Source organism: Dermacentor albipictus, chromosome 1 (genome assembly GCF_038994185.2).
Source record: "Dermacentor albipictus isolate Rhodes 1998 colony chromosome 1, USDA_Dalb.pri_finalv2, whole genome shotgun sequence".
NCBI lineage: Eukaryota > Metazoa > Arthropoda > Arachnida > Ixodida > Ixodidae > Dermacentor > Dermacentor albipictus.
Window position 1 is genome coordinate 407,648,371 of NC_091821.1, and position 17,257 is coordinate 407,665,627.

Consider the following 17,257-nt stretch of genomic DNA (forward strand, 5'->3'; position numbering starts at 1 on the left):
TCAACCAAACTTGGCAAAGCCATGGCGCTGATGTGTAATTGTAGTTTTCTTGTTAGCAGCATTTAAACGGCATCTAAATGCAAAATGCCTGTAGTTGGTGGTCGTTATTATAATGCGAATCCCAGCACGGGGCCCCCTCCGCTATTCTTCAGCCTTATCTCGGATGTCACGTTGAGTAGCTGCATGTTCTAGGTTAGAATGCATTACGTTGCGTGTAAAGGACGCGGGCAAAAGCAAGGAACGAAGATACACATGCAGCATAAACTGCCAACAATTTTATTGCGAAACTATCGTGACAATTTTATATGTTGCCGAACACCAGTGCGCATGCCCCGAGAAAAGTCATTTCACGCGTGTGCAGCCACTCAAAAATGCTGTTTCTATTGCTGACTATGTATTTGATGGCACACTGATGCACTTGTCTTCCAGATGTGACATATTCTATGCATACATTATCAAATGTGGCAATTCATTTCTGTTTTTTTTTGCAATTATTGAGCACTATCAAGCAATGGCTTGCATCCGCACTCTTTGCAATTAATGGTTGACCATGCACTTGTCTTTGTTGCAGCTACAAACCACTGCTTGATTAGTGAAATGGTTGGCTAAGATCAATTTAATGTCTGTTCTTATAATTTCGTTCATGCCGTGCCATATAAAAAAATTGTCTTTAAAGGATGAACGCAGGTCTCTCAACAAAGCTATGAAGCATGTTCAAAGACTTGGGCACAGTGACGAATGGATTGCTCTGGATATAGTGAAGTGTTTGGAAAGACTTTGGTAGATTTTGGGCGGTGGCAAAATGGACCCCCAGGACTGCCGAAGAGTGTGAGAACACTCTTAAGCAGCTTCACTGTTTATGATTTACAAGTTGTTCAAATTGGCATACAACTGTAAAGTGTTTTTTCTTCTGCAATTGCAGAAGCAGAACTTATTTAAACAACTTTATTACTAATATTATATGTATGAACCGTTTAAAGATTGGCTTGTGCCACTCCCAGTTCATGCCCTATGTTTCTGTGTTGTTACGATTCTTTACACCATAAAAGGTGCGGCCATTCTGGGAAGCTGCCATAAAAACGGATAACAAAGGCATGGCATTCTTTGTTTGCTTCTAATACTTTGAATCCAAATTTCCCGTGCTGCATTTCGCAGGGTAACACTCATTTAAGCTTGTGTATCTCAAAAAGCAAGGACTGAAGAAAGCAATGGCACTTATACAGGAGCCAGTCATGAGCAAGATCTTGGTTATATTTATTGAAGTATATGTTACTAGAGGTGTGCAATGCTTTACGCTTCGCCTTTGCTCAGCCACAGTGCACCAGCTGACGTAGGTAGCGTTGCATAAAATGTGAGTGCATGGGTAGAAGACCATATGCAATCAGTGCACGGCTCTTGAACAAAGTCTCCCCCAGTTCACACAGGAGACTAGTGTTGGAGAGAAATGTCATTTTCACACACCAAAGATGCCCAGCTTGCAAACCAGTACACTCTAATGCATACAAATGCATGCTTCTGTGTGCCCCTTCATGTTGCTGGTCATTACCAGATTTATACATGTTACAGAAGAAAATTAACTGATTATAATTACAATCACTTCATTAAAAAATGTTATTGATTACAGTGACCAGTTACTTTCCCACAAGTGCAACTGAGCAATTACAAAAATGTAATCGACTACTTTTATGTTACTTTCGCCCGTACCTTTGACATTGCACAAATATATTCAATATAATAATTAGCTGGCCTGGCTCTTTTAGTGTTTCTTCCACAGCCCTATACACGTTAATCTACACTAACACCTGCTGCGGTGGCTCGGTGGCTTGGTGGCTATGGTGCTGTGTTACTTAACGCCGGTTCAATTCTTGGTTACGGAAGCTGCATTTTGACGGAAGCTTAATGTAAAAACGCTCATTTACTTAAACATAGGTGCACGTTAAAGAACTCCAGATATTCAAAATTAATTCGTAGTCTTCCACTACGCCGTGCCTCTAACCAGATCCTGGTTTTGGGACGCAAGACCCAATTTTAAAAGTTTTTATCGTCTATACTTATCTCATTTAAAAATTTTTGTCATTCATCTGCCCTCATTTCCTTGCGATGACACCAGATGAGCAGTGATACTGATAACTCATTCGATGAGCATACCTGGGGGAAGGGTGGCGTTGTAACAAATGGATCTTGTGCTCAAGATGGTGTTTATACTTTGCATATGGGTCCTCTAGGGAGTGCAGCACTTCAGTGTTGCTGGTTCTCAGAAGGCGATCACTGTATGCTCAATGAAAAGCGGAAAAAATTGTCCTTAGATGATTTCCTAGCATCAGTGTCTGAAGGGGTAGTTGCCGTCTAAGCCATAGTAGTGCCAAATTATATCAATCACTTCAAATTGTACGCCAACATCTGGTGGAGCATTAAGATGAAGAAATACTGTGTTCACAGACAGGTCTGCTTGTCTGAGCGTGCACATCTGCAAGGGTGCTGCATGGTGCGACTGCTGCCGTTCTAAATTAGTTTCCTACCAAATTTAAATGCTTGATGCTAGGTTGCCTGTTGCGTCTCATCTAATCAATAAAGCAAATGGTCATGTGTAATCCGTTTAAGAGAAAGAAAAGTAACTGAATTACAGTGAGCATTACCGAGTAAAAGAATTGAAACACTACATAATTACCAACATTTTTTATTGATTACAAGTAATTATTTACGTGGAATTCCTTACATACAAGTCTCACCATAGCACGACTAGTTTAGCCACTAGCCACCCCCACCGTCATGCGGATTTGTACTTCTGCCAGAGAGGTGGATTGTACACCACAGCAAACTTTGATAAACATGCTGCCTTTGAGGAGAGAGGTATAACACCTTGTTGACAGCAGCAAAAAGCCCCCGTGAAGGACCGAAAGAAACTAGGAGGGAGCGTTATGCAACAAAACTGAAATCTAAAAAAGTTGGCCCAGTACGTCATCTTGTGGTATGCTTTAACATCTCCCACCACCGCACTCAGTGTGTGCCTTTCCAAAAAGACAATGGATGCAACATTAATGTGCAGCTGCTGCTCTCGCAAAATGCAACAAAGATGAATGTACACATCACAAGAAAGATTGACGTTGCACAAACATATCAAAAGAAAATGTGCACAGAGTGGTTGGCAGAGCACCTGAACAAAGTACACATTGACTATAACCTAATGGAAACCTAGCATACTAGGTTGAGTCCACTGAGCACAGCAGAGTCGGAGGTCATGTGTTGAACTGACTTTCGGAGGCACAGGAGAGAGAAAAAGCAAAAGGGACAGCCCATGGAGACATAGGTTGCAAAGGTCGGCTGTGCAACCCCCTCCTAGTTTCCTTCCTTCATGGAAAAACCTAGAGGAGGAAATAGAGCAGGACGAAACATTGACACAGTCTGACTTGACCCTTGGCACACTCCAGCACCTCAGCTGGTGCAAAGTGAGATGTGGGGAAAGGAAGTGAAACAATCACAAGCAACCATTTTCCATAGTTACACTGGCTACCACTGTTACTGCTGTGCACTTTGGGCTAAACTGCTCTAAATTTTTTATGACCAGGCATTTTAAAATGCCCAAGTGTGCCCATTCCATACTTTTGTTTAGGTTCAAATGCCTATTTATTGATAGCGCAATGACCCAGTCTTTATTACGAGGTTTTTGATATTGTAGTCGATACTTGAACCTCATTACTACGAAATTGCATCAGGCACGAAGGTATGTTCGCTATACGTATTTGTCACCTGCTGAAATCGGAGCGACCTTTTATATTTATTTCATTATAGCTGATAATTCATTATATCCATGCTTATCATCTAGAGGTTCAACGCAGCTAGTACAGGCCAGTTCAACGAGGTAGAAGCACAGGCCAGTTGGTGTAGCTCTGCCAAGAATAAAACAGTGCAATATACAGGACTAAACTATAATAAACAGGACTCAACAACTAAAATAAAGGCTAGTATGCTTCGCATCCTGGGCTTAACCTTAGCTAAGCCACAGCCACTTTTTCACTTTCGGTATCAAAAATATCGCTATTTAGCTAGCTTTTCATGATGAATCTAGGCTTATTTTATGCGGTGCAAACTTTCTTTGCAGTTGGCCTTCAAAAGGGGCACACACAATAAGCCACTAGAGTTCTTCTCACATAGCACACCCTCATTGGTTTGACAAAGAAAGCATTGTGCCTGCTTCAATGACTATGTTCTGCAACTACAGTGCTGCATGCAAGAATTTGGCACTTCGTTCAGACTCAAAAAGATTCACTTGCTTTCTATTGTATATAAAAAAAAAGTATGCCCTAAAGTGCCTTAAATAAGAACCACTTTCATTTCCTTTTTTTTTCCTTTCTTTTTTTGAATGATGGGGCACTTGACATAATGTGGCTAGCCTTTATGACATATCATGAGACCACCTTATCCAAGTTCATTCCCACGTCTTCTAAATCCCTGCTTTGTCAATTCCTCCACCTGCACTTCGGCTGCCCTTATGAATTAGGAGCTGCTCCCTTTTCCTTACAACTGTAAAAAAATTATGGAAGATACTGCACACTTTATTGCAGTCGACACTGGACGTGCCATTTCTTTAGCCTAGGCCCCATTGGAAGCTTGCAATGTATACAGAGCTGCTGGCTTTATTATGTCAAAACCATCCAGACGAAAGGGTTCAACGACAAACGTGCTATTTAGCATGTGTTCAGAGATACTGTATCGTGCTTGATGCCTAGTAACAAAAAGAGCTTTGTTGCGTGCAATAATTTTGATGAAAGCATGTTTGCATAAAAGTCACTGAATGCATTAACGAAATGCGTGCACGCACACACACACGCACACAGAGAGAGAGAGAGAGAGAAACAAAAATAGAAAGGTGTCGCCAAGTAAGTAATATATGCAGACATGTAGCAGTATAGGTTTTAATGTAAGAACTTGCATACTAACATGGAAGGCTTCTGACTATTCTCACTGACAGTGCTTGACTAGCAACAATGTGATATGCATGCAGAAGGCACAACCTCTGACAACAAAACAAGCTATTAAAAGGACACAGGTGTACTTTGCCACGTAACTCTGATGTGATGAAATGAATAAATGCAGTAGAAACTGTACAAGCCCAATGTAGTATGCTAATGCGAGCTGCAATGAATTGAATATCAAGACAGTGGAGCAGATCCACGAAAGAACCCAATTTCGTCCATTACATTCCATACATGTATCATTAAAGTGTTTTACACCAAGGCTTTCACCATTCGTTTTGATGAACAAAAAGAAAACAATAGCCAGTGGCCACTTTTCCCCGAAGACAGACTTATGGGAAGAAAATAAATAGTCCTGTCACTTTCAAACTACAATTCTATACAAAGTTCTGCCCAGCTGTTGCTTAGTCTCCTTCTTGACTTGGCTTCTCGCTTCTGAATTTTCTGCGTCCTCTCCTTGGTTCCTCGTCACCCTTGGCAGCACTAGCAGACTTCGATGCCTGCGATGTTTTTCGTGGTACAGACTTATTTTTCGCACGCTTTGCAGTGGGACTGGTGCTTTCTGTGGACTCTAGAATGCTTTCGTCATCGCATCTGCTCGTGGACGAGTCTTCGTGCAAGAGCTCCGCGAAGCGCTTTCCCTTGCGAGTTTTGGTCACTGTGCTGAACTGCTGCGTTCGTAGCCTTTGACGCCTTGCAGCCACGCTTTCCCCTTTGTTGTTGGAGCTTCTCCTGTCCTTGCGGACCACGCCTGCAGCCTTGGTAAAGAATAGAGCGACAGAGGTCAATGCATCTGGTTACACACAAACTACAGGCTCAGGCTGCTTTCATTCAAGAAGAAATAAGGACACAAACTAGTACATATACTGTCATGGACAAATGAATCCATACCTGCCAACCTCTGAACATTAAAATTCGTAGAAATCTCAGGGACATGACACGAGGGGTGGGAGAGGGAGCAAGCATGCATTATATTTAAGGTTTGCCCTGAGCACACAAGCAGCAGCTAACTTGGAACAGCGGAGACTGACAAGCAGCAGTAAATCCCAGTGACTTTGTCAGTGATTTTGCTGTTGCTGATTTCACCTGTTTCTGTAGCTTGTCTGAATAAGCTTGGTTGAAGCAAGTACATCTCTTGGTGTCCTTTCACAAGTGAGATACCTTCAACGGCAGGTTCGGAGACCGACAACCAAACTTTCTTGCGAGAAAAACTTACTTCTTGTAAGACTTGATATTGCAGCATTCACAAAATCTTAGAAGAATCCCTAGGTTGTAAACATTACGAAACATTTTGGAGAGTTGTCAGATATGCGAGTATGAGCAGGTTAGGAGCTTACTAGAATACATCCTTTCGTTGCTGCTTCCACTACCTTGTGTGACGCTGGCACGATATCAGCTTGCACGCTTAGTTTGAGGCATACATGAACTTTCAAAACCAATACAAAGTCAAGCTTTCAAGTTATTGCTCATCAAAGGTGTTTTACTTTAGACTTTTCAACCATTCGCCTTTCCATTTTCTAATACGGTACATATGCACAATGTGGAGTCATGTATACAAGATTTCTATACCTTTGGCTAGAAATGCACCCGAAGCTTGAAGCACTAATAACAAACTGATAAAGGTGCACAAAAGCACTGCTAAGGACAAATTACAGAGGCAGTATTGATATAAATCTAAAAAAAAAGATATTCAAGAAAATGCACAATCTTAGTCGAATGGAGGTTCTACTGCACTGCATATTCATTAACGCCAATAGTAAGGCACACAGACTTCTAAACCTAAGTGCACAGAGGTTTTAGTACCATGGAGGACGTGCGGACATACAGTAGTAATGCAAAACTAATGTATACCACATATACTCAATACTAACACACATTTTACCCCCCTTAAAGGCTCGCTCTACTATGACAAACAATAATCGAGCGTAAAACCAAAGCTGCAATCTTGACCTGCCAATCTTAAGTGCTTCCCTCCAATCCAGGACTGCTGTGACAAGTGGCTTCCACTGTGGCTCAAATGCAATACATTTTATTTTTCTGAGTGAGAATGAATTGCCATTTTCTCTCTTTAACATTTGGAATTTGCATTGCATTTTGCGTTCTTTATTTCTGGCTGTGGAAAATAGAGTGTGCATTACAATCCAAGATGCGTGAACATGTTAGAATTCAGTAGTTACAGACTACCAAGAATACAGAGCTTTCGTAAACTGTAGTTCATAAAAATAATAATAATACTGATAACATAAAGGAGGCTACATTACTATCGATATTACTATTACAGTCTGCTAAATTACTCTACAGCCAACAGCGATACAGTAGAACATCATTATCACAAAGTGCCATCTAACGTAGAAATACCTTTGTTCATCCGATATTCGGTGTAAACATCTATTTGCTACATGCTGATATCGGTGGGAAACAGTTAAGAATCACTTCTTTATATCTGACAATTTATTATATCTGTGTTCATTATCCAGTTTTTTTTTCCTTTTTTTTTAGCTGCACCAAATTTTAAAACATTGTCTGTGGAAGATAGCACGATTCTGACCCTTGATATAAAATACTTGATGATGCGGCCATTAGTCCTATGAGAAATTAGAATGCCTAACTGAGTAATTCCCATAATTGTGCTAATTAACTGTATAACTAACTATTTTACGCACATATCCTAATCTACGAATTGTAACTGGCGAGTTTGCAAGGCGCATCCCACTTGGAACGAATTCTCTGGACTGTACCAGTTCTGAGATATTAATATTCAAAGTGTCAGATGAAATTCATTGACGTTCCAGTTAATATCGTGGTTCAATGCGTAAAACCATTTTTCTCGAAAGAAGTAACTGGAACGACAATGCATTTTGTTAGACACATTGAAAATGTATGCCTCGAAACTGCTGCAGTCCTCACAATTGGTTCCAAGCGGATAGGCTTTACGAACACACCTGCTATAATTAGTAGATTTAAATATGTGCCATAGAGTGATTAAACAAATAGTTAATTATTGAAATTGTGTTAATTATTCAATTGAGCATATTGATTTCTCGTAGAAGTAATGACCACCTCATCAAATAATTTAGATTAAGGATTAGAATTGTGCTCTTACAGGCAATTTTCTTAAATTTCATCATCATCATCAGCCTGGTTACCCCCACTGCAGGGCAAAGGCCTCTCCCATACATCTCCAACTACCCCAGTCGTGTTCTAATTGTAGCCTTGTTGTCCCTGCAAACTTCCTTAATCTGATCCGCCCACCTCACTTTCTGCCGTCCCCTGCTACGCTTCCCTTCCCTTGGAATCCAGTTCGTAACCCTAAATGACCATCGGTTATCTTTTCTCCTCATTACATGTCCTGTCCAGGCCCATTTCTTTTTCTTGATTTCAACTAGGATGTCATTAACTCGTGTTTGTTCCCTCACCCAATCTGCTCTTTTCTTATCCCTTAACGTTATACCCATCATTCTTCTTTCCATAGCTTGTTGCGTCGTCCTCAATTTATGTAGAACCCTCTTCGTAGGCCTCCAAATTCCTGCCCCGTACGTGAGTACTGGTAAGACGCAGCTGTTATACACTTTTCTCTTGAGGGATAATGGCAACCTGCTGTTTATGATCTGAGAATGCCTGCCAAACGCACCCCAGCCCATTCTTATTCTTCTGATTATTTCAGTCTCGTGATCCAGATCCGCGGTCACTACCTGTCTTAAGTAGACGGATTCCTTTACCACTTCCAGTGCCTCACTACCTATCGTAAGCTGCTGTTCTCTTCCGAGACTGTTAAACATTACTTTAGTTTTCTGCAGATTAATTTTTAGACCCACCCTTCTACTTTGCCTGTCCAGGTCAGTGAGCATGCATTGCAATTGGTCCCCTGAGTTACTAAGCAAGGCAATATCATCAGCGAATCGCAAGTTACTAAAGTATTCTCCATTAACTTTTATCCCCAATTCTTCCCAATCGAGGTCTCTGAATACCTCCTATAAACACGTTGTGAATAGCATTGAAGAGATCGTATCTCCCTGCCTGACGCTTCTCTTTATTTGGATTTTGTTGCTTTCTTTATGGAGGACTACAGTGACTGCGGAGCCGCTATAGATATCTTTCAGTATTTTTACATACGGCTCGTCTGCACCTTGATTCCGTAATGCCTCCATGACTGCTGAGGTTTCGACTGAATCAAACGCTTTCTCGTAATCAATGAAAGCTATATATAAGGGTTGGTTATATTCCACACATTTCTCTATCACCTGATTGATAGTTTGAATGTGGTCTATTGTTGAGTAGCCGTTACAGAATCCAGCCTGGTCCTTTGGTTGACAGAAATCTAAGGTGTTCCTGATTCTATTTGCGATTACCTTAGTAAATACTTTGTAGGCAACGGATAGTAAGCTGATTGGTCTATAATTTTTCAAGTCCTTGGCGTCTCCTTCCTTGTGGATTAGGATTATGTTAGCGTTCTTCCAAGATTCGGGTACGCTGAAGTCATGATGCATTGCGTATAGAGGGTGGCGAGTTTTTCTAGAACAATCTGCCCACCATTCTTTAACAAATCTGCTGTTATCTGGTCCTCCCCAGCTGCCTTCCCCCTTTGCATAGCTCCCAAGGCTTTCTTTACTTCTTCCAGCGTTACTTGTGGGATTGCCATTTGTTGGGCGTGTTGGTAAATTGAAAGCATATTTAGCGCCACCAAACAAGGACGGAAGGAAGACGACAACACAATGCGCTAACTTCAACACTTAATTTTCAGGAAGTACACGTATATAAACCATGCACAGTGGCGCCACCTTATCCAAATCTTATCCATCCGGCTTTTTATCTGACGACTTTTTTTATCCAGACGATCTTTATCCAGACGCCACCTTATCCAGACGGATAAGGTGGCGCCACTGTGCATGGTTTATATAGGTGTACTTCCTGAAAATTAAGTGTTGAAGTTAGCGCATTGTGTTGTCGTCTCCCTTCCGTCCTTGTTTGCTGGCGCTAAGTATGCTTACTTGTGGGATTTGAAATTCCTCTAGACTATTCTCTCTTCCATTATTGTCGTGGGTGCCACTGGTACTGTACGAATCTCTATAGAACTCCTCAGTTACTTGAACTATCTCATCCATATTAGTAATGACATCGCCGGCTTTATCTCTTAACGCACACATAAATTTGGTGCAGATTAAAAAACAAAAAAAGAACACCCTATATTGTGGTTTGATTGTGTTGGCTGTCATTACCAAAAATTTTGTAATAACTGACTGTCACCAGGAAAACTTGTAGCTGGGCTAGTTGGTGATTCCTGTTGGTAAAAGCCTTAAGCGAACAAAAATACACTCCCATACGGTACCGATGCATGCAAGCAGTCAAGAAAGTGTGAAAGAACAACATGTTTGGCTTTCTCAAGCTTCGGAAGAAGTGTGAAAAGAATATGTTTGGCCTTGGACGCTTTCTTTAATAAGAAGTATTAACTAGGCGGTTCTCATGCTCTTTTCGTGCATGTGGGGAAAATTATGTATAAATTCTAGCACCCATACTGCGAATAATCAATTGGTAGTAAGCACTTGAGTGCAAACACAGAGGGGGAGTTTCCTGGGTGTTTGTGTGAGTGTAAGTTTATGCATGTGTGTGTTTTTTTTTTTTCAATGATTAGGTTACGGTGAAGCAAACTTGCTTGTTAGTGCAATATATTTGTGTTCAAGCAGCAAAAATATTAAATGCAGTCACCAACTAATTTCCAGATGTGAAGATGTGAGAGAGAACAAAGCTACCAACGCATTGAATCAGCACGAAACCACAAGTTTGGCTGCCGACTGCTACGAAAATTTGCTAATGGCATCAAACATGAGATCACACGCACTGGCTAGAATCATAGTCGAACAGTAGGGTCTGCATGTGGCCCCCTTCATGCCTGAAAAATCAGTTGGTGACTACACCTGACGAGTGGAACTTGAAATGTGTGGATGAAAGAAAACTCCACATTGAAATGGTACATTCTGGACTGCAGCTTCGCTTAGCAGAACCGCAGCCAACAAGCCGATGAGGCTATTTTGCCTGATTGCACAGATCGCACAGTTGCCTATTGGCAAATGTGCAAAGCACATGTATGCAATTTATTGTTGTTCCCGTGCGCCTTATTGGCATGACGAGCCCCCAACAGGCAGCCAATATAAGCAGGAGATCCTTTGTTGGGATGGTGGAGGCATCACGATTACGCAATTACTCTGCATAGATGGGACCACAATATCTTTTCTGTTGATATCAGCATGTACTTTTAAGAAATATTGGACGTAACAAAATATTTTTTTTTTGTCAGATGCGACTTAAGTACGAGGGTAAAAAAAAACAGTGTTCAACAGACCAACAAGATAATTAGTTTGTGCTGCTGTAACTACATGAAAGACACTGTGTGATCTTATACCATCGACAATATAATCAATAGTGTCTTGTACCGTGACAATCAGCAGCTCAACAACATCAATCAACAAATCATGTTCGACAACACAGCAGCTCTACGAAGGGAAACCGTGACACAGTAAGCTGGTGTTTTGGATCCACTCGAGCCAACTGTTTACTGCACTCAAGCGTGCACAAAGAGGCACCACCTACAAATGGATGAACAGCGGGCCCCTTACCTGCTCTTGCAGACTTCGATACTTGGCTTGAAGCACAGCAACTTCCCTGCAAAGCAACGAAGTAGTAAATAAGTGCATGAACGGAGGAAACGGCATGACTGTGACATTTGCACATAATCGGGATTCTAGGAGCTTGCAAAGTTTTAAGATCATACTTCAATAAAACATTCTTAGATGATGAGATTTATTCGAAGAACAACTATTTTGATAACGCTGATCTGTACTCTACTGCCGCTATACACACATGCACACACACAAAAACAAAACGGGAACTAAACCAATGCCGCATTTTCTTTGTATGAGTGAGGAACTAAAAACTAAGTGCAACATTGGCTTTCATGCAGATTATACTTTGTCTGTCCACATGAGGTTACTTATTTGTATTTGTTACCCGAGGTTGGTATCATCATAGGTGTGAGGACCAATTATGAGGATATAGTAGTGCGTAATGCAGAGTTGTCATGGCATGGCCAGGAAAGAGGGGTATGTGCACACTGGGAAATGTTAATACACAAACAGAATTCTCTCATTTCAGAAATGGAAGTAGTATTCGATTTGAGAACAGGCCATTTGTAAAAACGCTGCTGCACATGTGTGAGAAAGGTATTTTCTCACCAAAATTGTCTGGACCACAGTCTAGTAGAATGAAGTAGCGTTGCGATTATAAGCATTGCCTTTACCACCGCCAAACCATGGTCACCCCTCTACTATGGGAGGGTTTCGCAGTGCCGAAGGCTAATGAATGGCACCAATAATGAGCATTTTAGCCCTATGTGATATGTTAAGCCCATAGCGCATGGACCGCCTCTCCATGGAACCAAGGTGATGTGCCATGTGATCAACGTTTCAACATATATTGTAATGGCATACTGCCTGTACTTCAGCAGATAAGCATGCTGATGATACAGTGAAGAATCAGCTGCCAACAAATGACAAGCACTAAATTCTGTGGTGCCATCTGATAAGTAGAAATGAAAACACTTTTGAGGCTTGTCGGTGTCTTATGCCCCTGTGAAGCGGGCAAGTTAAGTGCACTTACGGCAAGTGCACTCGGTTTTTAAGTGCACTTTCCCAAATCTTAACGTCGCAGCGGAGTGTACTCCCAGGTGAGTGCACTCAAGTCGGAGTACTTTCACGGAACGCACTTTGCTGGCCGCGTGCGTAGCCTCGCCGCCAACGGTTTGAAGGAGTGCCTGGCTTCGCCACCAACGCTTTCAATGACGCAAAATGTAATGCATAGAAAAAGGACACAAAAGTTCATTTCAGTTATTGAGCAGCTTTTAACAATAAAATTTGTGTTTAGCGAGAAGCGAAACAGCTTAATAAAGAAACAAATTTATCATGTACGCAACTAACGGCGCCAGAATGCTGCGGCACTGCGGCGCCACCATGTTCATTCAGTTCATGTTTATTTTGGTGTGAAAGCGTGCTGACCACGCTGGTCGTGCTTCGAGCCGTGTGCGTGGCATTTTGCAGTGTAGCTAAATATCAAACTCGCCGTCTTTGCTCATATATACTCGCTCATATTCTGTTCTAGCAGGATCATGAGCAGGATCAACTGCCGCCTCGCCGCACGCCGCGATGTTGTTTTGGATTGGCTAGGTATTCGTCTTGGCCAGCATTGACTCGCAACACACTTATTATAAAAGCATCTTCGTTTTTTGTTGAGACAAATAGATGAAGTTTGTTTTTATATATAATTCTACTTAAAACAATCGCTTTTTAGCAGCTTTCTCTTGTTAATTTACACCTTTAAAAATGCACTCTTAGTATGTCGCCGTTTTTCTTTTTTTACTGCGAGTGCACTCTGTTTTCCCGTTAAGAAGCGCGTTGCCTAAAGTGTGACTCAAAGTTCCGAAGTGCACTCCCCGTAAGTGCACTTAACTTGCCCGCTTGACAGAGGTATCAGACCTAACAGCATCAAAAACAAACAGTTGATTTCGATCATAATGATAAAATATGAGTAATATTTTACTCTGACATGAAATGGGATTAGCAATGGCCAATTTAACCATTTACTATTTCTTGCTGTTACAAATGGTAGCAGGAGTCAGAGTTTCATACAATAACTACTAGAGGGAACTCTGGAGCCAGTGTCTACAAGAGCTGTAATGGAAGTGGTTGAAGCAGCATGGAAACTATGGGAAGAACGTGGATTTGCCTAAACTTTGTCCTTCTGGCTTCAAACGGCTTCGTGACTTAGTAAGCTTGTCCGTTTTCCACAATGTACTGCATAATAAGTAATTAAACAGACATCATTAAAATTGTCAGGCAGCATAATTCAAACTCAGGACCTCTAGCATAGAGGCCTGATATTGAAACCGTTACGCCACGGACGCATGCTTTGACAAGTGATGTGCATGCATGCCAGTGCCTGGAGACGCTTGGAGTGTTTCGATCTGGCTACCTCGACACGCTCAATTGATGTAATTTAGTAGCAATTGCACATGTTCGCAATGCCTTTTGCACTTAGAAAAGCACAGATTGCTCAGAAATTTACGACAATGAAGGCATATAAACCATAATAAACAAAGCCACGAGAATGTCTGAATCCACAAGCACGAAGATCAGACAAATCCATGTACTTCCCATCATTCCCATAGTGGGTCAATGACTGCAGCGCCAGAGTTCCCTCTACTATAGTGTAGGAAATTCTACGGCAGGAGTGAATTCAGATCGAAACAGGAGGCTTGAGCTCTACCATGCTGTTATGCAATCATGCACGATGACCTGCAGTGGTAGCTGCAGCTACCATCGCAAGTCACTACGGTCCCCAGCAGTCCCTAGCATGGGTCCACAGCATGTAGCCCACATAGTGCACCAGTGCACTTACCCTTCTCTTTGCAATCCAAGCTCTATATCAGTTGCAGTTGCTCGGTGATCCATAATTTCCGAGACAGCACTTCCGAAAATATGACACAGTCACCGAAGAATAAATTGGACATGCTCGACCATTCAGACAGCTTTGCAGCACCATCACTGGTTCCAGAGATGTAATGTATGAGGATGACCTAAGTTTCAAACAACTTGTAGGGCAACGTTTGATAATTTGGATTCCACCCTGCTTCGCCTGCATGACCATGTGCCGATTTGGCTACTATCAAGCCGACCGAGCCAAGCAGAGAAAGTGATGTATTTGTTTTAATATGTTGCCAGTGCCTCGGTGAAGTTGAAGGTAGCAAAGCCTAGTCGGATAGTTGACCCAGTTGTAGCCAACTTCACCCAATTTACAGCACCAGCCAGGTCAAGCCGGCAAGTAGTTAAGGCTGCATGGCTCCACTTGTGGTTTGTCTTGCGAGTTTTGCACATTCAGTGTTTGTTCCTTTATGTGTGACATGATCCCAGGCGATTTCTTTGATTTCTAGTCGACTTGCATTAATTCAGCCCTGACAGGACTGAGGAAATCGGTAGAATTATCTGGCCTGTCAAATTAAAAACAGACAGAAAAACTTAAAAACTCACAGCCGATTCATTTGGCAGTATTTACATACCCCCAATTCCTACATGGCCCTGAATCAAACGGGCACCTGCTTTTTAGGGGTTCAAAGTAAAAGACTACCACAGAAATGACATTATAGCTCGGAAACAAAGTAGAAATCGAATGCATACCAAATGTTTTAATAAGGAATACCTAGCGTGCCTCTGATGTCGGCAATTTAAAAAAACAAAAACAGTGAACTTTATCTTCACAGAATGGAAATTTATGTGCTTATGGTCCATTGTCACCACTCTCAGACAGCACTTTATCGCTGTTTATGAAGAACCACAATGTGTCGTCCTAAGTATATGCCAGAGCACATTTGATATTCTACATTTATTAAACGACTCTCCAAGGATTGCAAATGAGATGGTGGCCAAAGATTTGACCAGCCACTTCGCTAGTTCATCCTGTGACACATACAATTCTCTGGAATGCCAAGAACACGTGACTTGTTTTCACAGCTTAACATGTAAAATAACTTATTGTTTGAAAGCGCTTTTGTAACCAGGTTGAAAGTAGCGCATCGTTATGCTAAGGGAGAATTCATGCTGTTGGCACCCATAGTTGCTATCTTGTAATGGCAATGGCAATGACGCTGGCTAGTCTGGCTCTCACAGTAGGCTATTATGAACGTGGTCTTGGTTTTGTACCAGACTGCACCACCCAAGCAATTTTCGGATGACAATGCTTGGAAGAAAAGGCATGTATTACAGTCTGGTAAATACTTCAGTAATTCATCACGAGCTATCAGCGTCAAATTAAAATCTTCCTGGGGCAGGCCGAAAACAGGCGTTTTTGACATGAGATGGCATATGTTCAATGCATTCACTGTGCCGTAAGCGCCGCCAATACGGACAGTGCCGCTACTGGAGTCACTACTGCAGCCATCATTGGGTTCAGATGCATGCATGATGACCAGCCAAGTTCAAATTATCTGGCGAAGGCTAATTTCAGGAATAAAAGTTTTCTCCCATAGAAATGTATGGTCACCGACTGTGACCTTCAGTCCGGATTACATTAACTGGATTAAATTAATGGAAGTCTACTGCATTAAGAATTTTTTTCCGATCACAATCCTCAAGCAACTTCCAACTGTGCCAACTCCAGCTTTGATGTCTCTACTGAAGAGGGCAGCAATTAAGTGAGGGAAGTGCTGGGAAATTACTATTGCAAGGAAACCCATGATCATGTGGCAATTTGAGCATAGTTGACCTCGGTTCGTGTTGCAGGGGGCGAATATTTGGCATATGCATAGACAGTACTCTCGTCTAACTGTAGCAACGGTGTGATCGTAGAGCTTTAGAATATTAGAAAGGAATTGTGTCAATGCTGCACATACGCATGACACAAACAGGATTTGGGGTTCGCTTCGGGCACGCTATTTTCTAATGTAAAAGGGAGCCCCAACACTTGCCACAAAAGCTTTGCATCAATAAGCACGCTGGCACCCAATAAACATGGGGCCACTTTCACCATATGCCAAGTTCGACTAGATTCTTGGTAACTTGTAAAATTCATAAGCTACAAGTGGTGCTATAGGCCATTGTATGTCTTATCTCGCATAAGTGGAAAAAATTTATCAATAAAGCTGCGCTGTTTTCGAGTTCGGTTATCCATTTCAGAGCCTGTAGGCCTAAAACAGAAATGCTTTGGTTACACGGAGAGAAGCGGCCAAATCCTATGGCAAAGCCCAAGATGTGGCCCAGCGTGGTAGTGAAGCGTGTCTTAGCCGAAGACAATGCCTTTCCAATGACTATTTTTGGAATGGCGACACCAAAGACGGCAGAAAATTAATGGACGCAAAAAATGTAAGAGCGACTAATTTCGGCATGACAAATTATCAGTAATGTGAAGTTCTGAAATCTGCTTCACGAGAACACACGGAAAAGAGCCTACTAGTACTAATGCTACTGATGCTCAAAATTATTCTAGTACACTGCAGCGAAATTGAGCTTCTGGATTGCCCGGACTGATGAAAGTAAGAAAGCTGGTCACTCAGAACTCAGCATAACATAAATTATGCTCTCAATCATTTATCTTAATGCTAGGCAACAACAAAACATATATGCCAAAGCAGTTTGTTTGTCATTTTTTATTTATCATTTGTTTTAGCTTTGCTTTCTAGCAGTAGTGGTGCCGCAAGTGCAAGATGCAAAGCTAAGCAGGTCGCAAGTGCAAAAGACACGGTAATC

At 41.8% G+C, this 17,257-nt stretch overlaps 1 protein-coding gene across 1 annotated transcript in view; it reads right to left on the reverse strand.

Annotated features, from left to right (window-relative positions):
* Window positions 1-4,618: 4,618 nt before the first annotated feature.
* Window positions 4,619-17,257, reverse strand: part of LOC139054708 (snRNA-activating protein complex subunit 1-like) — a 30,690-nt gene continuing 18,051 nt past the window's right edge. Inside the window, exons 7-8 of the mRNA XM_070532178.1 lie at window positions 11,585-11,630; window positions 4,619-5,731 (exon numbers count right to left, since the gene is read on the reverse strand). Of these exons, the coding sequence (XP_070388279.1) occupies window positions 5,378-5,731; window positions 11,585-11,630 (400 nt within the window). The 3' untranslated portion in view covers window positions 4,619-5,377. The remainder of the gene's footprint in view (window positions 5,732-11,584; window positions 11,631-17,257) is intronic.